Here is a 24906-nt window from a genome sequence, read left to right on the forward strand (position 1 = left end):
TTTTTCTGAGAGAATCCGCCAAAATTCGCGATCTGACTCGTTTTCTGAAAGATTACGGCAAAGTTCCTCACATTTTTCAATCTTTCTTTCCAGCAATCGATTTCGTACTTCCCGAGGTAGGTCCAGGTATTCCACGCGGTCAGTTCGGTCCCTAAATCTTTGCCATCTTTTCCTATAAGCAATTTTAGTATGGATCAAATCCTGAAGGAGATCCGGCGTGGTGTCGTCTTGGGTGCCTTGGCGGTACTGAACCCACGGCTTGACTGTATTCGTAGTCATTACCAGGCCAGGACTCGTTTCCAGCGTGGTCCGCACAATTTGACGACGGTCCAGAACATAGTTATTATTATTATTATTATTATTATTATTATTATTATTAGATGTTCTGGACCCCACAGCAAGATGCAAGACCGCTACTTGGCGGTAAATTACATATGCTACCATTGTCATTGTTGACAATGTGACCAGCACCATTGTCGCGCGTAGGCAAGTGTGCGGGATTTCTGGCGATACGAATGACATACTTCCGTGCATTATTGACCTTATTATAGAGGTGAATAATTTGACTGTCAATCTCATTCCTATCGTTTATTTCAAATGTGTTAAAAATTTTATTTATATGCCAGGAAAGTCTACTGTAATCTAAAAATGTTCTCCGAAGGAAAAGATGGCTGTTGAAATCGAACCCAGGAAAGATTAAAAATGATCGGTTTATGATCAGAATAAGTACATCGAAAATCTACAGCCTGTTTCCTGTCAATCAACCGGGTCAGGAATGGAATGAATAAAGCCCCATCTAGCGGCTGCCGAAGCACTCCTCTGGGGCAATGAGCGATGAATGACAAATGAAATTAAATATTCGACAGTGTTGCTGGAATGAATGATGACAGGAAAAACAGGAGTATCCACAGAAAAACCTGTCCCGTCTCCGATTTGTCCAGCACGAATATCACATGGCGTGATCGGGATTTGAACCACGGAACCCAGCTGTGAGAGGCCGGCGCGCTGCCGAGTGAGCAACGGAGGCTCCTTATAAGTACATTATGAACAGTAAAATCAACTGGTCTCACTTCCTTTTACACACCACCGCCGTTAAGTTTATTTACCCCCCCCCCACCCAAAGAAAAATTAAAAGAAGGTCTGTTTCTTTATGTTTAAAGGAGTTTCTAATCACCAATGTTCACGTCTATTACCTTCCGTTTTGAGATATAAGTATCCCCATAAAAATGATCCACCTTTTTCCACTTCCTCTCGCCCCCCCCACCCCCCCGGCAGGTGAATTTTCCGGCAATAAATACTTGTTTCTTTAATAGTAAATGATCTTCTAAATACCAATTATCACAACTCGTAAATTCTTCAGTTTTTGATTTGTGTGTCCTCATGAAAGGAATTCAACTCCTTTTCACTCCCGCCGCCCAAAATGGTTTCCCCTTCAAAACGCGTTTTTATTTGTTTTTAAAGGAGAGCCAAATACCAATTTTCACGTGTGTAACAATTTTAGTTTTTATTAGATGTATGTATTCTTATACAATTAAGTCAATTAATTTTTCAATTCTTTCACCCCCCCCCCCCTTCATTGGATTTTCCGAAAATACGTGTGTCTTTGCTTTTAAAACAGATTCCAAATATCAAATTTCATGTCTGTAACATCTTCATTTTTGAGATATCAGTAGCCTAATTAAAAGAAATCGACAACATTTTTACACCCCCCCCCCTTCCACCCAAGCGGTATTTCCGAAAACTAAAAATACACGTTTCTTTGTTTTAATAGAGATAAAAATACCATTTTCACTTCTGTAACATGCTAAGTTTTTTGATATTTACTGTAGAAATTCTCATTTTAAAATTTCACCCCTTTTTATTTCCCCTTAAGGGGAGTTTCGAAAAACAAATCACCTATGTTTCTTTACATTTACAGAAAATTACAAATACCCACTTTTTACATCTGTAACATTTTAAGTTTCTCAGATATTCTTTAGATATAGTCTTTCAAAAAATTCGCCCCAATTTGTCACTCCAGTTTAACCGCCATTAATTGGATTTTCCAAAAACAAAAAAATTTGTGTTTCCTTATTTTTAAAGGAGATCCCATATACAAATTTTCAGTTCTGTAATATCTTCAGTTTCTGAGATATATGTATCCTCATAAAGGGATTACACCCTTTGACACCTTTCCCATTGGGATTTACAGAAAACAAAAAATACGTGTTACTTTATTTTTAAAGGAGATTCTAAATACCAATTTTTACATGTGTAAACTTTTAAAGTTTTAAGACGTAGACACACTCATTTTAAAAATTCATACCCCTTTTCCACCCCCATTATTTGGATTTTCCAAAAACGAAAAAATACTTGCTTCTTTATTTTTAAAGTAGATCCCAAATACCAATTTTCAGGTCTGTAACATCTCCAGGTTCTGAAATATAAGTAGCCTCATTAAAGGCATTCAACCCCTTTTTCCCCCCTTTTCCACCCTTCCCATTGAGATTTTCCGAAAACCAAAAAATACGCATTTCTTTATTTTTAAAGGAGATTCTAAATACCTATTTTTACATGTATAAACTTTAAAAGTTTTGAGATATAGATACACTCATTTTAAAAATTCATCCCTTTTTCACCCCCCCCCCCCTATTAATTGGGTTTTTCAAAAACAAAAAAAGACGTGTTTCTTTATTTTTAAAGGAGATCCCAAACACCAATTTTCAGGTTCTGAAATATAAGTAGCCTCTTTAAAGTCATTCAACCCATTTTCATCCTTTTCCACCCTTTCTATTTGAATTTTCCGAAAATAAAATAAGTGGTTCTTTATTTTTAAAGGATATTCTAAATACCAATTTTTACATCTATAAACTTTAAAAGTTTTGAGATATAGATATACTCATTTTAAAAAATCACCCTCTTTTCACCCCCCCCCCCCCCAATTAATTGGATTTTCCAGAAACAAAAAAAATACGTGCTTCTTTATTTTCAAAGGAGATTCCAAACACCACTTTTCAGGTCTGTAATATCATCAGTTTTGGAGATATAAGTATCCTCATTAAAGGCATTCAATCAATTTTTCACCCCTTTTCACCCCTCCTATTATGATTTTCCGAAAACAAAAAAATACGTGTTTCTTTATTTTTAATGAAGATATCAAATACCTGTTTTTACATCTGTAAACTTTCAAAGTTTTGAGATATAGGTGCACTGTTTTTAAAAATTCACCCCCCTTTTCACCCTCCCATTAATTGGATTTTCCAAAAACAAAAAAATACGTGTTTCTTTATTTTTAAAAGAGATCAAAAGTATCAATTTTCAGGTCTGTAATATCTTCAGTTTCTGAGATATAAGTACCGGTATTCTGATTAAAGGCATTCAACCCCATTTCTTACCGTTTTCACCCCTCCTATTGGGATTTTCTGAATACAAAAAATACGTGTTTCCTTATTTTTAAAGGAGATTCTAAATACCAATTTTTACATCTGTAAACTTTCAAAGTTTTGAGATATAGATACACTCATTTTAAAATGTCAACCCCCTTTTCACCCCCTTAGCAAAGGAATATCCAAAAATCCTCTCTTAGCGAGCACCTACATCTTAATATGAATCTATGCGCAAAATTTCATTTCTTTATGTCCAGTAGTTTTGGCTCGGCGATGATGAATCAGTCAGTCAGTCAGTCAGTCAGTCAGTCAGTCAGTCAGTCAGTCAGTCAGTCAGTCAGTCAGTCAGTCAGTCAGTCAGTCAGGACAAGTTATTTTATATATATAGATTAATTCTATGCTTACCTTTTGCTAAGCTTTTCCTTTTGAGGATTTCTACCTTCATCCTTCATTACAATAATATCAACTTCACTATTTGTAATGCAAAAAGCATTACGTGTACTCCTTTTTGTTCAATCTTGACTCCATGAATGGCGATACATGTATCCATCTTTTACCATAATACTTGATTTAAAAAAAAAATCTTATTACTTAAGCCATACTCACTAAAAAAAATTTGTATATACTTCAAGCTTCTCCATTACATTTGCAACAATTCTTACAGTCCAAATACTCCTGTTCATCAGGATATCATAAGCATTAGATATATAAGACAATTTTTGGAAAATTTTGCTTTTTGGACATTTCCATTTAGACATTTTAGTATTTGACGTTATGTATTGGACATTTTTATACTGGCCATTTAGTGTGTTCTGCATTGGACTTTTTGACGTGGAAGTGCTGGGACATATTTCCATACATCTGGAATATTATGTATACGGTTTCTGCAGTGAAAAGTACAATGACTGTAAGTAGGTGTTACCTTTATTTCTGAACACTGGAAATACATTTATTAATTTGATGATCTGGTTTAAAATATTGCTATTGACTTACAGTTAATTTTATCCAGTCTAACGGTTATGTGAACAGTCTAATCAAGGAACAATATTGATAAAATAAGAACAATGTATTGAATGAGTCATAAATAATGTTCTTTTACCTAACATCTGTTTTAAATGCTAAGTGTTACCAGACACTGGGATGGTGGAATTTTGTCCACTACGAGTTCCTTACTGTGCTGGAAGCCATATCACATTTACATCATGGCACTGACCTACCTAGAATCAAACCTGTCATTTTGAAAACACAGGATAACAACTACAAACATTTTAAAATAATAATCAGCAACATTCCAGAAGTATAATTAGCTAAAAGTGCCAACATTTCAATTAATAATTACTTCAAAGCTCTACTTTTGTTCTGAAAAGGAGATGCAGTTCGTACTACTGAAATCTCCAGTTGTAGTTACAGCTAATAATCAGAACTACAGCACTGACTCATCTAGTTAAACAAAAAACATTTTACTAACCTGATCGGTCTGTATCAAGGAAAATACGCAAATTTTCATTCTCCATGATTTCTGCTTGAAATCAGTCAAAATTCATGATAATATTGCCCTAATTTTTCTCCTATATCCTCTACTGTACATAAGCACATGCTGTATAAGAAAACTAGAGATAAGAAATCATATAAATGGTTTCAACTTTTGTCAATAACACAACAAAATAGTTCAGTCCTACCTCTTAACCCATGAGTTAACCAGCAAAAATGATTACAATTCATATTTGTATGCAGGATCATGAGATACACTCACCACCTATCACCAGAACGGGCTTTCAGATAATATTTATAAATGAGAGAACTTCGGATGACGATTGCTTATTTTAAGTTCTATAACAACAAACAATGTTGAAGGTAGAAGCAACAATTAACCAATCAAATTAGATAAATGAAAAAATTCTGAAGAAGAATAGGATAGTTAACTTGATTAAATGCCCGTGAATAATTTAAACTTTTCTCGCAGTCCCTTGGCATTCTTATACAACACAATGTTAAAATTTTCTGTTTAATTTGAATATTAGCCTATATTGTTTATTTTGAAGTAAAATATTAGGACTCTTATATTTTCAAAGAATACGGTGTAAAGCTGTAAAAGGGTAACGTATAAAGATGATCGTGCAGTTGCTGGAAACAGAACTAATCACAAATTGTGAGTGGACTAGGGAGCGGTGATGAGAATATAGGGTGGTGGAAGCCCAATAAAGATGACATAAAGGTCTTAAACTGTAGAAGTATTGTAAAGAAAGGAATAGAATTAAGTAATTTAATAGATATATTTACCAGATATTGTAATAGGAGTTGAAACATGGCTCAGAAGTAATATTATGGATGATGAAATATTCTCATGGAATAATGGTTTGTACTGGAATGTTTATCGCAGAGATAGGATGGGAACGGTATGGGGGGGGGGGGTATGCATACTTGTGAAAGAGGAATTTGTATGTCACAAAAGAGTTAAGGAAGAGAAAAATGAAATACTAGGTGTAAGACTCATCTGTAAAGATCATGGGCAACTTGATGTTTCTAGGGTGTACAGACCTGGAAATACCAGCATGACGCTGATGCAGAATTATCTGATAAGATAATCAGCTATGTGGGAAATGACACAGAAAGGAATATTATTGTAGCGGGTGATCTCAATTAGGCAAAATGTTAACTGGGAAGGACAGTTGAAGCAGAAAGTGATGGAACAAATTGGAGGGAAAAATATTCCAGAAGTGGTGTGATAAAACCAGATGAGCTCTATAAGTTCTACTGTACTACAAAATGTCATTTAGGCTCTCTGTGGGTAAATATCATTACGAATGAAATTCCAATTATAAAAAAATTACAAGAATACTGTGATCACAATATGTTATGGGTATTTGATGTCAGTATAACACTGCAGATCACTTGAGTTTATTAAAAACTTTAAAACTGGAAAATCAGAAGGGTAAAAATCTTTGTAGAATTACAAGCATATTGGTTGTTTTTTTAATGATTTACATGGCTCAAAAATATTCATTGTATTACAATATTGCAGTACAGTTTTAAAATTCAACAGAGATCCCAAATTTTAATATATCAAGGGATGTTGTTGTTAGGTGCCTAATAATAATAATAATAATAATAATAATAATAATAATAATAATAATAATAATAATAATAATAATAATTGCACATTAAGCACTGAAATTAATCTAAGAATCAATCATGCAAGCATTCAGAGTTAAAAATATTTTATTTTACAAACACTCCAAACATACACTATTCATCTCAAAGTTACAAACAAATGATTACACAAAATTATTTTACACACACACACACACACCCACACACACACACACACACACACACACACACACACACACACACACACACATTTGAAAGATTACAAAGTCATCACATTATGTTAGTCATAACTGCTGAGGATAAATGTTTAAATCTGAATAATATGCACCAACTTCAAAATGTACAAAACTGATTTCCTTCATCAATAAAATTAATTGAACAGTTCCTGTACCAAATGAATAAGTGCCAAAGGGTCCTTTTCAAAAATTTATTTTCACTTTCTTTCACTGTAAAGTTAAAAATGTCACTGCCTTGTATAATGTTGTACAATTCACATTTCATTAATACTCCTGAATCGTGAATGCCACTAATAAGCCAAGCAACTATGACAACAACCACATAGGGATCACACAAAGAATTAGTGAGAAAACACGTTTGGTTAAGAGACACTTCCTCTTCTTCTGCTGCTTCAGTCACTGATGAGTTAGAGAGGAACAGTAGTATGAAAGCAAGATGGTGGGTTGACACATCAGAAGAGGAATGTTTATCACATACATTCCAGGCTGGAGGAAATCAAATCAAAATATGTTAGTATTAAATCACAGTTAGTTCTAAACAGGCTTTGAAATTAAAATATCAATGGTCAAATATTATTAAAAGCTAAACAAGTGACATTTAAAAAGTAAGGAGCATCTATACAGAATATAAGGCACACATACAATAGCACAGCATAACTCCCTGTTCTTCAGGCTAATGAAGGGGAGAACATGCATGAACATATTTTTAAAAACAGGTGATCCAATTCAATGATAACTCATGGAATAACCTGACATTCTCAGTACACACTGTACTGGTGATGATAAATTCTTCCATCCTACTTTTGTTTAATAATAATAATAATAATAATAATAATAATAATAATAATAATAATAATAATAATAATAATAATGATGATGATGATGATGATGATGATGATGATGATGATGATGATATATGGCCTGTGGAGGGGCCTGGTGTAGCTCCTTCATACTGATGCCTATAGGAAACCTGCATGTTTGTGGGGATGAGATGATTTCTAATATTCAAGGTGACACACATACACACCCAGCCCCCAAGCCACTGGAATGAACCAATTAAGGTTAACATCCCTGGCCATGCCACGAATCAAACTTGGGGCCCCTTGGACCAGACGCCAGCAAGCTAACCATTTAGCCATTGAGCCAGACAAACTAGTGTCCTCGCCCTGAGGTGGTGCAGCCAACCGTAAGTTTCTGGCCGGACCAGGAATCGAACTCGGGCCTACGAGGACAGCAGCTAATAGCACTAACAGCTACACTATGGAGGAAAACTGTTTTTCGTTGAACTACTATAGAGGTGAAACATCTAACTCTTCAAATGTAGATTTTTTTAAAACTTTTATATTTTGAAGATCCACCTCCAGCACTGATCCACACAAAATCCTCCAGTTTTTCTTTCCTTAAAATTGCAGATAGTACTTTTATTTCATTATCTGCCACCAACTTCACAGCTGACTCTCTCTTTTTGAATATATCTCTTTCGCTGTAGCTTTCAATTTTTGCTTTATTGTTAAAAGAGTTTGGGTCTTTTTTTAACGAAAGAAATTTTCAGTTTTCAAAAACACACTATGGATACAGCACTCTACTGTCACACAGTGTGGGATTTAATATACAGTCACTCAAAAAACAAGATGAGCACATGGAATTGAATAAGTTCGTCACAGGTACACTTTTCTCAGAAACAAGTGAACCTATAGATATAATGTTTGTTGTGGGAATTCACTGGGTTTGTATCTACATGTGAGGTAAATTAAGTTTTGAAAATAATTAAAATTAAGTCTGATCAAATATTAAAATCAAGCACATCCAATACCATATGCTCTAATTTTTTTAAAGTGACTACACACTATAGTACATTTATTTATTTTCTCAAGAGATGGTGGAGTGCATGAATACTTTTAAGTGCCAGTAATTCTGTTTCCACAGGTGTGTCTTATTTGTATATCTACATCAACCTAACATTACTCCAGCCAAATGGTGTGTTAGGTGATGTAATAAAATACCAACTTCCACCACCATCATCTGTCAAGACCTGTCAAATGACCCCATGCTGATAACAAGTGAATGATTAAACTGTCACTGGAATTAAACTGACAAGGGTAATCAAAGACCTCAAGAAAATATTCCTTCCTTTCACTCTTTTCAGCACAAATTATTCTTATCGAATCACTGAGATATGAACCAAGGATGCAATAACAAAAGGATGATGTCTAATAATAGCTGTGCTAAAATGTCGTGAGTAGCCAGTACATGAACTGCTGATAACAGATAACTTGGCTAAGGCTTTACAGCAAACTCTAATGAAATATCTCATAAACCCATGTATAAATAAGCAATCAAAATTTAAAGAAATGTTCAATATATTTCTAGAAGAATCACAAAAAAACAAGAATGTAATTGTTCTCTTCAAACATTTGGACAGGGAGTTATTACCATAATAAAAGGGAATTGAAACAACATCTCAGTATCATGCAAATCAACACATAAGTAGCATTAATAACAACTGTAGGTTAAAGGTTTTTAACTTGCCTTGCACATGTACTTCCACCTGCTTGCTGATCTCTGGCCTTTCAGTCACACGTTGGTCGATGATCTATAAAAGCAATATCACTGTATGATTAAATGAGTAAATCAACAGTCAATTGTAGGTCAGTAGTTAAATATTAAGTTGCATGAGGCAATAGGAAGATAAATGGCGTATGACACCCACTCTCAGTTTACTTGCAGACATGAAAGAGAAACAAAACATATAACATACAACCCTGCATATCGTATTCCTTGTCATAAGTGAAAAACTGAGTAAGAATATACAAGTATTCTGGCTCCAAACTTCCAAGAACTTCAGATGTTTTTGTCAAATCATATCACCTTGTTTTAGACTACTGGTTACATATTGTACTGATAGACACACACTCACACTGCAGAAAGAACTGGGGGAACACTTCTTTGAATATTCCAGACTTCAGAACATAAATGGTGGCTAAGGCTAATATACAAAACAAACTGAGTGGGGTTCATCACCACTATGTCATTTGACAACTCTGACATACAAAATATTTGGAATGCTATCAGTAATGATATCAAGGTCTTGCTTGAAAGTTCCTTTAAAATGTAGAACTCAATCCATGGCTATAGTCTGCCTCCATAATGTAACGGTTAGCACTATTAGTTACCATCTTTGGAGGCTTGGGTTTGATTCCCAGGACTGCCAGAAATTTAAGAATAGGAGGAAGACTGGTATGTGGCTAAAATGAAACATGCAGCTCATCTCCACTTTGAGTGTGCCTGAAGAAAGCTGAACTACCTTGGGACAAGGACGCAAGTTTGTCTGGCTTCTAGGCTAAGTGCAGCGTAGTGTCCTTAGGTTCAGAAGGCTCTGAATTTGATTCCCGACTGGGTTGGGAATTTTAATCTTAAATCATTAATTCCCTTGCCTCGGGGACTGTGTATTTGTGCTGTCCCCAATATCCCTACAGCTCACATACTATGCACAACACTATCCTCCACCACACACATAGTTTCCCCATATATGACAGATGACACTTACCCTTGTCAGAGGGTCTGCCTTTCAAGGGCTGCACCAGTCTAGCCATAACCACATCAAATTATTTTAATTGCCAGAAATGGGTGAACTGCAGATAAACCATTTGGAAGCAGTAGGAATTCCATTAGACTATGGATCTACAGCCAGATAAACCTGACTTTAACTTCTCATTTTGTTGTTTTATTTTTAATAGTGTTCTTACACTGGTTAGAAAAATAAGAACAACTCAATATATTTACATATTCAATTAAATTACCTGTAGTTATTAATTATTTTGATATGCATTTGAAAGATGAGTTTCCTTTAATCTCTTGACCAATGTTCATTTATTTCTATTACCAGTTCTTTTATGTTGCACTGACACAGACAGGCCTTATGGTGATGATGTGACAGGAAAGGGCTAGGAGGCCTCCGAGGAGGGAAGCTAATAACGCTAACCAATACGCTACAGAGGCAAACTCATTAAGTACAGCCCCAACATTTGCCTCGTGTGACAGTGGGAAATCACAGAAACCCCTTTTCTTTTTTTTTTACAATTGGCTTAACGTCGCACCAACACAGATCGGTCTTATGGCGACGATGGGACAGGAAAGGCCTAGGAGTGGGAAGGAAGTGGCCGTGGTCTTAATTAAGGCACAGCCCCAGCATTTGCCTGGTATAAAAATGGGAAATCATGGAAAACCATCTTCAGGGCTGCCGACAGTGGGGCTCGAACCCACTATCTCCCGGATGCAAGCTCACAGCTGTGCGCCCCTAACCGCACGGCTATCTCTCCCGGTAAAATCATCTTCAGTGTTGGGGTTCAGTCCCACTATATATACTGTATATATGCCAAGCAATTCACATTCAGATATATATATACAATGTCACATGGCTATCACACCGCAAGCCCTGCATTTTTATTGATTAACAACATATCATTAGCCTGCGCTGATTCCATGGTAGTAATTCTGACATGTGCGTCTATCGATTATCATATGACATGAGGAGAAGTACTTTTTTTCAAATATTACTGCAGATGCGAATAGTAATTAAATATATATATATATATATATATAGTAAATTGCTTCAGCATGTTTCCCCTAATAGTGTAGTGTTGTGTATGATTGTGTGTGCCTGTGTGTTGTTAAGGAGTAGATGTAGCAGCAAAAAAGTGGTTTTATCTAAGGAAGTGAATGTATATCGTGTGATATTTATTTACACCAAAATAAAATCGCATAGACAACTAAAACATCTGTCCTTTCTAAAATAGGTTTTGCTCATGAACAATGAAACAGCAGCACAAGCAGGTACCATTCTTTTGCCAGTAGTTTTACACGACACCAACACTTCAAAGATTTTCAGGGATGTAACAATAGGAAGAAGCAAGGATTAGAAAGGTAGTGGCCAGGGCCTTAATTACGGAACAGTCCAGCATACGCACACTCACAGCCATAAATGTTGATTCCCGTAAGGAACCTGAAATATTTGTCCCGAATTAGTAAATTTATAAAACCAATATAGTTGGTTCATTATTGGACATTATAAATTTTCCAGCTAACTCATTCCTGGTTGCCAGTGTTTCACCCTAGTGTGCTAATTTGGGTTCAACAGTTGATAAATAGCACACCTACCAAGATGCATGGCAAGTGCTCACACTATGCGACCCAAGCCATGCAGCCAACTCACTTGGTACACACAGATGCATTCTTCTGCTGTTTATGTCTGTGCTATGAAGAAAGAAATGTGGATTATCAAGAGTAGTGTGCAGATATTAAATTTTGTCTGTGTTTAGCAGAAACACTTTTGGAGACTTTCACAATGGCAATGGCAGTGTACAATGACTCTATGTTGGTGAAATTAAAAACGTTTGAGTGGCAAATAGATGAATGTCATGCTGGAGGTTATTTTTGATTCACCGGGAATTAAACATATGCAATTCATTTCCGAGGACAAGGCTGAGATTATTTTTGATTCACCGGGAATTAAACATACGCAATTCATTTCCGAAGACAAGGCTGTAAACAAAGAGCTCTGTCGTTTGCAGGAGTCCATCCATCGCAAATGGTCTGATATGTAGCGTGATGGACAATGGTACCTTCTCCATGACAATACACCAGCCCATCAGTTCCTAATGGTCTCAGAGTTTCTAACAAACATGGGACATCTGTGCTTCAACATCCTGTCCATTCACTCCTACAATCATAATATCAACAGTTGATTGTTTTCCTGTGCACAGTATTAAATATTATTTCTAGTTTGGAACTAGGTCAATTTGCTTTTAAACAACAAAGTAACAAAGAATAGGAGAACGTTTATTTCTGAAATATCAGGTCAAGTAATCAAGTTTATAGTTTTATGCAACTGTCGATATCTTCACCATAGCCAAAGGACCTCCAGTTTTATACAGAATCTGAACTGTAAGCATGTGACAGTTCATTTCAAATATCCCACATGCATTGATCAGTATCTGCCTTGGTCAGAAGCCAGTGACAATGTCACATGGCTATCACACCGCAAGCCCTGCATTTTTATTGATTAACAACATATCATTAGCCTGCGCTGATTCCATGGTAGTAATTCTGACATGTGCGTCTATCGATTATCATATGACATGAGGAGAAGTACTTTTTTTCAAATATTACTGCAGATGCGAATAGTAATTTAAGTGCCTTTTTACACATCACATCACTAAAATTCCTCCCACTTATTCCCTGCCCCCTTCCCCCTCCCAAATTTCAAGCGCTTTAAGCAATAGTTGTAAGTTCCCATGGGAAAGTAATGTACCTACTTACCAATCAAATTGTTTCATCTAAGCTATTTTAAAGACAGCTGAAGATGACCACTAAGTGGTCGAAACATGTCCTGTATATAATAATGTTTTTATAATTCTGCCCAAAGGCAAGAAATAAAGAATCAATTAGGTGGTTTTTAAATGAATTTGTTTAATTATTTGTTGCAAAGAAGTATTCAAAAATGGAATAAAAGAATTTCAAAAATGATAAAAAATATGAAAATTCACAGGGAAATATGACCACACTATGAAAAATTACCAGAAAATGACAAAAGCGATTAAAAAAAGCCAAAATATGACTTTATATGACCCGTGAAAATCGCATTATTTTAGTCACTGTAGATAAAATCATGCTTAAGTAGTATCTTCCATGGAAAAAATATAAAGAAACAAAATATGACATGTCATAAACATCCATGCCCTAACTGTGATTAAAGCTATGAACCTTCAGACCAACTTCAGTTTTCTTGTAGTACACATCTACCATTTCAGGTGCACTAGAGAATGTGTGCAATATGTTTTAAAGCTCCTGGAGACAACCTGCATACATATCTTGTGCTTCTCACACTGGTATTTTAATTAGTTTTAAGTATCTGCTTAACAACGGCCATTTGCGGACCTGGTCATGAAAGCTTAGTAACACATTTGAGACTGACATTGTGCTGACTATGAGGAGCTCCATTATCCGCACCAAATCTGACTGAGCAGCAGTTGTCTGGGCAGGCCAAGGACCTAAATGGGCTGTAAGTGTTATGGGTTAGTTTATTTGCCTAAAATCTATTGTTATTATTTATTGTCTGGTCCAGAATCAAAGCAATAAAATCAATTCACTTCAACAGATGTTATTCTATGGGTGGAATGTAGATGAAAGCACCACAGGTTTTCTCTGCTAGATGGAGTCAGTGGTGTGGGCAACTGAAACAAATTCCACTTTCTACTTTCTGATAATAATTGGGGAATTGAAACAAATTCCACTTTCTACTTTCTGATGATGATGATGATACCATCATTACTATTATGTTCTTGTGCCAGCCCCGTGGTCTAGGGGTAGCATGCCTGCTTCTCACCCGGAGGCACTGGGTTCAATTCCCGGCCAGGTCAGGGATTTTTATCTGGATCTCAAGGCTGATCCTATGTGATTACAATTGAGGAGCTATCTGATGGTGAGATGGTGCCCCAGTTTAGAAAGCCAAGATGGCTGAGAGGATTCGGCTTGCTGACCACGTGTCACCTTATAATTTGCAGGCCTTCGGGCTAAGCAGTGGTCACTTGGTAGACCAAGGCCCATCAGGATAGCAGCACCACTGGGTTTCTTTGTTAAGTTCTTGTATTGTACCATGAAACAGTTCTGCTGAGTGATATCTCAATACTGTTTAAAATTACAGCCGTTCGCCCTAACATACCACCAAGATATTTATAAAAAATAGACTGTCAACATCTACATACTGTGTATCACTTTGGAAATAAAATGTAGATAAACCCGGGAAGATACAACTTTAAAGTTAAAACTGCATGGTCAAACATTTTATTTATAAATGCTTTAGACCACAACTTGCAGCAAATTTCAATTATTCATATTTTAGAGTAAACAGTAACGAAATGTACAACAATGTCCAAACTAAAATTTATCAACTCCCTGATTATGATCAGTGCAAATGGGAGCAATGAGAAAAAAATACCTGGCATGTTTTCTCATATTCTGGTAATGAATCCCTCCATTCCCAACTACCTTGTCAGCATAACTTATTTCAATGCTTACTTATCTATGCCAAATTACATAAGCAGATAGCAGAAATATTATAAAAACGTATACACTGACCTCAACAGCTTCCTGAGATTCCCATGGCTGTGGTCTAAAATCTTCCGGTGCAAAGTGTGTGATGACCTCCTCAACAGCAGCATGTTTCATTTCAACCATACGCATAAAGGCTCGGAATCCAACAGTTTCACCAACAACAGCTTCATCTGTTGTCGACTCTTCAGTAAGAACTTCTGAAATGAGGGTGCCATGCCCTTCTCGCTCAACGAGTTGAACTAAAGCAGACTGTGCAACAGGAGTTTGTAATGCAGGGAAACGATCAGCCTGATAAAGAGATGTGATCTCATTGACATCAACACCACGACGTACAAGAAATCCAATTCTAGCAAGATCACGGAGAGGTGATTCCCCTGGGCCAAATTCCTTTGCTTGAATGAAATCCATCAATTCTTCCACTTCTGTAGCTATTTTAGTTTTCTCTTTCTCTAAAATTTCTTCAGCAATTGTTACCTTTTTCTTTTCTGTAACTCGTTTCTTTTCAGTTATTTCTTGTTGCTTAACAACTTCTTTCTTTTCCACAATTTGTCGTTGTTCAACAACAGCTTCTTTCACCACATCTTGTTTTTCAAGTACAACTTCAGATTTCGTCTCTGTCACAACAGCTGTCTCCTGAACTGAAGGCTTCATTTCTGGTTTGGCACGGCGCCACTTGGGTCGTTTTTCTTGTAATTCCTCTACTACAGCTTCTGTCTGAACTTCTGAGATAACCAATGGTTCCTGTAAGGGAACATTTGGTGTTGCCTTTTCCAGTGGTTTAGTTTCTTCAAACTCTTTAGTCTCAACAATAGCTTCTCTCACCACTTCCTCTTTTTCAATAGCCTTTTCAGGTTTTACCTCAGGTTTTTTCTCAGGCTTGGAACGTCTCCATACAGGAATGGCTTCTTTTGTTTCTTCAACTAGTACTTCAGATTGAACTTCAGTGACTTCCTGATCTACTTTCTCAGTAACAACAATGGTTTCCTGCATAGTAGGCTTCTTCTCCGGTCTAGGACGACGCCAGGAAGGCTTCTTCTCCTCCTCCACAACAGTTTTTGTTTCAATTACTACTTCTTTCTCCTCCACCACTTTCTCCGGTTTTGTTTGAGTTACAATAGCTGTTTCTTGTACAGTAGGTACTTTCTCAGGTTTGACATGTTGCAACTGAGGCTTTGTGTCCTGGAATTCCTCGACTACAGTTTCAGATTGAACTTCGACAACTTCTTGAGGTTTCTTCTCAGGAATAGATTGCTTCTTCTCTGGCTTAGGTCTACGCCAGGTGGGTCTAGCATCTTGTACTTCTTCCACAACTGCTTTTGATTCAATTACCATTTCTATTTGCTCAATTACCTCTTCTGTTTTTGTTTCTGCTACAGTAGCTTTCTCCTGCACTTCAGGAATCTTCTGAGGCTTAGCACGTCGCCAATGAGGCCTTTTATCCTGCAGTTCTTCCACGTTTGATTCTGACTGAATTTCAACAATTTCTTCAGATTTCTTCTCAGGTCTGGGACGACGCCAAGCAGGTTTAGTTTCTTGTATTTCTTCCACAACTGTTTTTGATTCAACTTGAACTACTTCTTGTTCTTCCACCACCTTCTCTGGTTTTGTTACAGTTACAACAGCCGTTTCTTGTACAACAGGAGTTTTATCAGGCTTAATTCTTTGTAGCTGAGGTTTTGTGTCTTTTATTTCTTCCACAACCAATTCAGACTGAACCTCAACTACCTCCTGAGGTTTCTGCTCAGGGATAGCAAGTTTCTTTTCCGTCTTAGGTCTACGCCAAGTGGGTCTTGTGTCTTGTACTTCCTCTATAATAACCTTGGACTCAACTTCAGTCACTTGCTGTTGATCAGTGACTATTTCTGATTTTGTCTCAGTAACAAGAGCTGTCTCCTGCACAGGACGTATTTTCTTAGGTTTTGCACGCTGCCATTCAGGCTTTTTATCTTCCAAAACTTCGACTAGTGCATCAGGTTGATCTTCAACAACCTTTTCATCAGGTTTCTTCTCATCAGGTTTAGGACGGCGCCATGGTGTCCTAACATCTTGCTCTTCCTCTATAACAGTTTTAGATTCAATCTCCACCACTTCCTGTTGTTCAGTGATGTCTTCTGACTTAGTCTCAGTTACAACAGCTGTCTCCTGCACAGGACGTATTTTCTTAGATTTTGCACGCTGCCACTCAGGCCTTTTGTCTTCCAAAACTTCGACTACCGAATCAGGCTGAGCTTCAACAATCTTTTCATCAGGTTTCTTCTCATCAGGTTTAGGACGGCGCCATGGTGTCCTAACATCTTGCTTTTCCTCTATAACAGTTTTAGATTCAATCTCTACCACTTCCCGTTGTTCAGTGATGTCTTCTGACTTAGTCTCAGTTACAACAGCTGTCTCCTGCACAGGACGTATTTTCTTAGGTTTTGCACGCTGCCACTCAGGCCTTTTGTCTTCCAAAACTTCGACTACTGAATCAGGCTGAGCTTCAACAATCTTTTCATCAGGTTTCTTTACTTCAGGTTTAGGACGGCGCCATGGTGTCCTAACATCTTGCTTTTCCTCTATAACAGTTTTAGATTCAATCTCTACCACTTCCTGTTGTTCAGTGATGTCTTCTGACTTAGTCTCAGTTACAACAGCTGTCTCCTGCACAGGACGTATTTTCTTAGGTTTTGCACGCTGCCACTCAGGCCTTTTGTCTTCCAAAACTTCGACTACTGAATCAGGCTGAGCTTCAACCACCTTCTCATCAGGTTTCTTTACTTCAGGTTTAGGACGGCGCCATGGTGTCCTAGCATCTAGCTCTTTCTTTATAACCGTTTCAGACTCAATTTCAACTGTTTTTTGTTCCTCAACAACTTCTTCTGGTTTTGTCTGAGTAATAACAGCTGTCTCCTTAAGTTCTGGTTTCTTCTCGGGTCTTGCCCGACGCCACTTCGGTTGCTTGTCTTGAATTTCTTCAACAATAGCTTCAGCTTGAACTTCAGACACTGCTAGAGACTCCTGAACCTGGATCTCTTTCTGAGCCTTTTCTTTTGTTATTACATCCCTGAACTCCTTTGTTGTAGTTTCAGAAACTATTTCAGTCACATCCATAGATTCCTTGGTTGAAACAACTGGCTCAGCTTTTCCTTCCACCCTTTTAGGTTTCCTTTGCTTCAAGTCCTTCACAGCATCCTCTGCTTGTGTTTCAGAAACCGTTACAGATTCTTGTACAGGTAAAATTCGTTTTGCTTTCTCCTCAGGCATTTTCTTCACCTCTTTGGTTTCATCCACCTTCTTGCATGAAGCTATTGCAGAAATCTCAACGGAATCTTGAACTGACAAAATCTTCTCTGCAGTGACCTGTAAAAGCAAAACATATGTATTATGTTAAGAGTAAATAAACAATCACATAATATCAAGAATTAATGCCATTCATACACCATCAAAACACTATGAAAAGAATCTGGGAGGTGTGTAATGTACGGCAATCTCACGACCATATTACAAACTATGATTTCTAAATACTGAATGAAAACGATATCAACAAATGATCAAGTCATATCACCTATGATATGATGGAAAGATAGGTATTCTATCTGGTTTGCCCTCCTGCATAGGTGATGGCATGCTTGTTTCACAGTACAGTCTGCCTTTCACAAGAAATGGAGGTATGGTCAGGTAGTTGTACACAGGTTTTCAGTACAGGAAGGCAGACCTACTTTTAGTAAAGTTTTTTTTCTTTGCCTTTAAAGTTGCAGGACTGTTTCCTTACTTCAATCTAGTAAGCAAAGACAGAACAACACCAGTCTCCTCAAATTTATTAAGATTCCATTGATTAAGTTACATCTCTGCTATGGCAAATTTCTTTAGCTTGTACAGAAGACAGTGCTGCCCATGTACTGGTGTTTACTGTAAACTGCACTTTATGGAGCCTAGACATACCTTACCACAGGAACAAGGAATTCAATAAAACCGGGAAGTGGAGAGAGGATCCTACGTAACTTTGTCTGTGTGAAATGTGAAGCTATTTAAGTAACAACTTGAGCTTTCAAGTTGGTCAACTCATGACATGTTTTGAATTAACGTGGACAGGTGATGAAAGTATACAATGTAAAAGAAATACTTATTAGATTAAAGTTAGACAAAAATTCATAGAGACAACTGGAAGTCACAGAAGTGTGAGAGATAAAATAAATGACATTAAAATGATAAGTGCCAAAAAGAGAAAGGCATACAGTCGGTGGCCAAAAAGAAGAGGAACTTCTGGATTTTAGATCTTTAAGCACCACTGTTTACAACTTACTTACAAGTCTATTTTACACTCAGTTCAACAAAACTTCACTCAGTGCTTTGGACATCCACAGCCTTGATGTTTGTATGATATGTTTGTGATCTTGAATCCTGTTGTTTGAACACATCTGTTATCCTCTATGTATCATTACGGACAAAACTGAATTAAATGTGTTAATACTCATTAGCTGAGTCTTTTGAATTTTCTCCTTGTTCTGTTACAATTCATATATTATGTTTGTGGGGGAAGTTGTGGTTTTTGCTATTTATTTTGTGTGTCTTGTTTCTTCTTTGTAAGTGTTTGATGATATTAATATAGTGATCATTCAGTAGGAATAGAAAAATATCCTAACTATTTCAGTATCACGGAAAGAGACCTGAACTTAAACTGACTTTCTGTACTGAAACATATCATGCAGAAACCCAGCTCCATTTCTCACAATAGGTATATAGTGAAAGAAACATGTCTTCGCCTATATGAATGTCAAGCCAGCCAGATCACTCGAAAGGCTGCAGATAAAACACAAACACTATTAAAAAATGCAGTCATCATCTAATAGTTCAAATATTTTGTTTATTTTTTTCTATTAGATACTGGCCAAGAATGCCTGCAGAGAATGACCAGGTTTGTTTGACCTTCTTTTTAAAAATATTTCATAAAAAATGTAAGTTCATTAAAATGTATTCTTCTTTAATAATAAAGCAGTTACATATACACTGCCTCATGTATTAAGAGGGTATGTGATGTTATTTCAGTGATTATAAAATTGAGTCAAATTTACAAAGAACTCAGCAGTAAGACCCCACTGATCAGTATGACGTTGCACACCCTCTGGCCTGGATTCATGCACTGTTTTGGTTGGGAAGGGTGTCATAAAGCTGATGTATCCTCTCCTGAGGCAAGCTGGTCCACAACTGTTGTAACGGGTCCTTGATATCCTGGATATTGTCGCCGGGACAGAGTTGATGTCCGAGCTGTCCCATGCATGTTCTATCGGGGACAGATCTGGGGACTTTGCTGGCCACGGGGGTACCTCAACATCATGCAGACAGTTCATAGAGACACGTGCTGTGTGTGGATGATTATTGTCCTGTTGAAAATTGGCACCACAATACTGTTGCATGAAAGGTAACACATGTCCGTTACATACAGTTGTGCCGTCAGAGTTCCCTCAATTACTACCAGCCGTGGCCTGAAGTCATACTCGATGGCTCCGCACATCCTGATGCCAGGAGCAACACTGCTGTGCCTCTCCGAAACACTGGAAGAGTAAGACCTCTCCCCAGGTTGCTGCCATACTCACAGACAATGGTCATCCAGGGTAGTACAGGTCTGTGATTCATCACTGAACACAAAGCAGCGGCAGCCTATGCTTCCCGGTCACAGCACCACTCCAAATGCAGCCGTTTGTATTGTGGTCTTAGTGGCAGCCTACGCATGGGGTGGTAATTCCCTAGTTAGGCTGCTGCTAGTCTCCAACCAATGATGCGGGATGGCACAGAATGTTGCAGGGAGTCCATTACTTGTTTTCGGATGGCAGGCGCAGATCTGAAGGGGTTATGATGGGCTTGGTGCACAATATGGCGATCCTCCCTTGTGGTGGTCAGGTGTGGTCGACCAGAACCTTGACGATGAATATGCCTGCCTTCACGTTCCCTTGCAGTCTAACACTGGGCTACTGTCACATCCGAATGTCCCACATATCTGGATATTGCAAGATTCGACAAGCTGGCCAAATGGAGACCCAAAATGAGGCCACTTTCAAACTCTTTCAGGTGCTGATAACGATGTCTCACACGAGTACACGGCATCTCCGTGTCCTTCATGGTGGTCACTCAACACCTGGTGTTTCTAAATTCCCATGGAGGGAATTAGATATTTTTCCACCAATAGAGCATAGAGCATATATATATCCTACCAGGCCTGGTAACAACCCTAAATACGAACAACACTAAAGCACCCTATTGGCCATTTTTTGTGTCACAGAGAATTGCTACCCTAATCACTTACATACAGAGAAAATTAATCTAATATTGGGATTACAAGTGGAAATTCTGTACACATCAAATCTGCAATACACTTGAAAATCTCTATATACACTCAAATATGAGCCAGGTAAAGTAAAAAGGTATCTAATTAACCAAATCAGAAATAGACTATGCGAGTGCTGTCACATCAACAACTTGTTGCTAGGGCACAGCAGGCAATAAAAGTATATACAGTGGAATCTCGATTATCCGTTCCCAGAAACTATGTTTTCCCGGAATATGCGTTCAAATTACGGGTTTGTTTTGGTTTGTTGTTATGTAGTCAGTGTAATTTCATGAAAGTTGACAATAAATGTTAGTTCATTTGTAGAATATAAGTGTGCGAGTGTATTTTTATAAGTCACAGGACACTTGGGATCTGTAATTATATGCAGTAATGTGAGTTGGTTTTGATCGTGTTGTGAACCAGGTTTAAGTCTAACTACGGCAATGCCTCTCTTACAACTATTCTTAAGTTTTCTACGGAATAAAATATTTAGAGAGAAATGGATTAGGAATATACACTGCCGGAAAAATTAATAGCAACTCGGTGAATTTTCTCCTCATATCAAACTATTTCATGTTTCAGTGTGACAGGTCATTACAAAGTAATACAATCTATATATTTTCTGAAAGCTTGTTTTATTGCCTCTCTAGTGCAAGGTAACAAATTAATTTATTGCCCTTCACATAGCAGTCTGTGTAGCATTTCTTAATTGAAGGGATAATACCAGAATTTTACACTTCACTATTGACTTTCTTACCTTGGCTCTAGTACTTGGTGGGATAGCCTTTTGTGCACTCCCACAATTTGAGCTATCTCAGAATTAGTTTTACCACATTCACTTAATGTCGCAATCTGTGCAGCCTTTCTTGGTGATATATCACATTTTCTACCCATTTTTTATTACAATGTGGCACTCAAACTCTTTCAAGCAAAAAGAAACAAACTGGTAAACATGAAAACTTCTATGAGGATTCAGAGGAATTATTAACAGATAAGAAGTAGGAATGCACAACAGAAAGTAGTACCTAGCAGCTGTTTACACAGCAGAGACATCTGTGGACAGTCAGTAACACTAGTAAAACATTTACTGCTATCTGGAGGTTCAATACACACTAGCATGTGTATGCTACAGAGACTGCTATGTGAAGGGCAATAAATTTATTTGTTACCTTGCATTAGAGAGGCAATAAAACAAGCTTTCAGAAAATATATAGATTGTATTACTTTGTAATGATCTGTCGCACTGAAACATGAAATAGTTTGATATGAGGAGAAAATTCACTGAGTTGCTATTAATTTTTCTTGCAGTGTACATCGTGATTATTTTGAAGTGGATGACAAAACTGTAGTGTGCATACATTATTTTGAGAATAAATCTGAGGTTAGGGAAGACTTTTCTCTAATTTCAAACAGTGAACCTATTCGTGTTCCTCAAAAAATATTAATTTAGATAGAATATAATTGATTTTGTGATCTTCCGTCAGTGTCTATGTGCTTTAAAGTGTCGATGCAAGTGTATTTTACAATAATCAGTGCTTGCCTGCAGAAATGTTTGGCTGTATCTTGGAGTATAAAAAATACTTGTAACAGATGGAGCAATCTGTATACTGTTACACAGAAGAAATAATGACTTGGAGGGCTTAGCAAGGTTAGTAACGCAGGGTTTTACACTACCAACATTTTCCAATTCATGCTGTGGTTATCTGTTATCAAGCTGACCACACCGAACTGAAGCTTGTCCATGTGGTTAACTATCAATGTTTAGAGTAAATAGAAATTTTGCACTCATTTACTTTAATGGGTAAAAACCTATTGTAGTGTCTGAACGTTTCATTACTAAGGTTACCATCAACATGTGAAGTGCTGCTACGCCATATGTCAACATTATGTTAGCATTACCAGCGACGTTCATTGGGATAACACAATCATTTCAGGTGTACTTGGGCTGAGTGGCTCAGACGGTTAAGGTGCTGGCCTTCTGACCCCAAGTTGGCAGGTTTGATCCTGGCTCAGTCCGGTGGTATTTGAAGGTGCTCAAATACATCAGCCTCTGTCGGCAGATTTACTAGCACATAAAAGAACTACTGTAGGACTAAATTCTGGCACTTTCACGTCTCCGAAAACCGTAAAAATGTAGTCAGTGCGACGTAAAGCCAAAAACATTATTATTTCGGGTGTACATCCCTTTCACTGGGTTCTGAATGTAAAAAATTGTCCATCGCTTCAAAACTAAGGCAACAAATTATGTTTCACAGTTCTCATGAGAGTGAATAATTTGAGGAATCTCGCACCTTAATTTATTTTGAAACATTCAAGATGATGTTATAACTATCATTTGAACAGTTTTATTATGTATTTTCATCTATCCAGTGAAGTGAAATCTAAGAGAAAAAGTTATTTGACTAAATGAAATTTCTAAATAATCACATTGTTGTTCTTTTCTAGTACAGTAGAATATATGTCATTCTAGTTGATTGTATGTGGTGCGTACTTGTTGGTGAAGCGTTTTCATATATGAAAAAGTGGTTTTCTGTATGATGTTACATTTATCATGTTAAATTACCATCATTGTACGTGATATTTTCGCGTTAGCCAATCCCAGCAATCTGGCTACTTTGGCCACCACATTTTTTAATATGTATTACGGTCTGAGGATTGGAGTTGGTCTTGGGCTAATCAAGGTTGCTGGACTGAAACAAGTTTTCACAGGAAACTGGCGAAGTTTCCCCAGTAAAATTGGATACAAAGAATCGAGATTTTGAACTCGTGTACCGGTAATTAATGTTTGATGCTGGTTTCGCGGTCTAACTTACCTGCCTCTCATCTGGAGGGCCTGTGGTCAATTCCCGGCCAGGTCAGGCATTTTTACCTGGCTATAAGAGCTGGTTCCAGGTCCACTCAGCATACGTGATTACCTTTAATTGAGGAACTATCTAATGGTGAGATGGCGGCCCCTGTCTAGAGAGCCAGGAATAACGGCTGAGAGGATTCGTTACACTGACCAAGCGTCACCTCGTAATCTGCAGGCCTCAGGCTGAGCAGCGGTCACTTGGCAGGCAATGGGCCATTGGGGCTGTAGTTTGGTTCGGTTTAGGAGTGTTTGTAAGATCATATTTATACATATTCCATTTTTGTGATGTTTAGCCAAATTGTTGATGGTTTTCATTCATTCCTGTATTTTCTGTTTTCCCATGTTGTACGTTTTATTTTCATGGTCCCTCCAAAAGCAGAGATTCGAGGTTCCACTGTACTGAAATGTGTTGATCTTTTTAAATTTACTGAAAAAGAAACTGCATGCTGTCTTTAACTTTAAACATTTCATCTTATCTCTAGGGAAAGGTCACAGCTAACTTGAAGAACAAAGTGTATGATGTACAGGTACTAGTAAAACCCACTTTATGACGTTTATGGTGCTTTACACGTCGCATTATATTCTTTTAATATAGTGTATATAATTATTATAAAACCTATTTTGATTTAGAGATATGATAGGTATTTGTTATTACACAAAAGGGAAAGGGATTTTCATATATTTTATTCTTCTACATACTACAAACTCAGTCAAATTCTAAAAATATTTTACGGGACTTCATTTATAAGTACTCTATAATGTTATCATCATTCAACATTGATCTGCATTTAGGGCTGTTGCCCAGGTGGCAAATTTCCTAACAGTTGCTAACCTAGTCTTTTACTAAACGATTTTGAAGAGTTGGGAATTTATGAAACATCTCCCTTGGTAAATTATTTCAATCCCTAATTACTCTTCCAAAAAATG

The 24906-nt window shown here is 37.2% G+C and overlaps 1 protein-coding gene across 5 annotated transcripts in view; it reads right to left on the reverse strand.

Moving 5' to 3' along the window:
- Nucleotides 1–24906, reverse strand: part of LOC136863970 (titin) — a 348159-nt gene that overhangs the window by 262947 nt on the left and 60306 nt on the right. For all 5 annotated transcript variants that reach the window (XM_067140439.2, XM_067140437.2, XM_067140436.2 and 2 more), the window contains exons 15-16: nucleotides 14849–18163; nucleotides 9242–9305 (exon numbers count right to left, since the gene is read on the reverse strand). In XM_067140439.2, coding sequence (XP_066996540.2) covers nucleotides 9242–9305; nucleotides 14849–18163 — 3379 coding nt within the window. The remainder of the gene's footprint in view (nucleotides 1–9241; nucleotides 9306–14848; nucleotides 18164–24906) is intronic.

The sequence above is a fragment of the Anabrus simplex genome, chromosome 2, assembly GCF_040414725.1.
Source record: "Anabrus simplex isolate iqAnaSimp1 chromosome 2, ASM4041472v1, whole genome shotgun sequence".
Classification (NCBI taxonomy): Eukaryota; Metazoa; Arthropoda; class Insecta; order Orthoptera; family Tettigoniidae; genus Anabrus; species Anabrus simplex.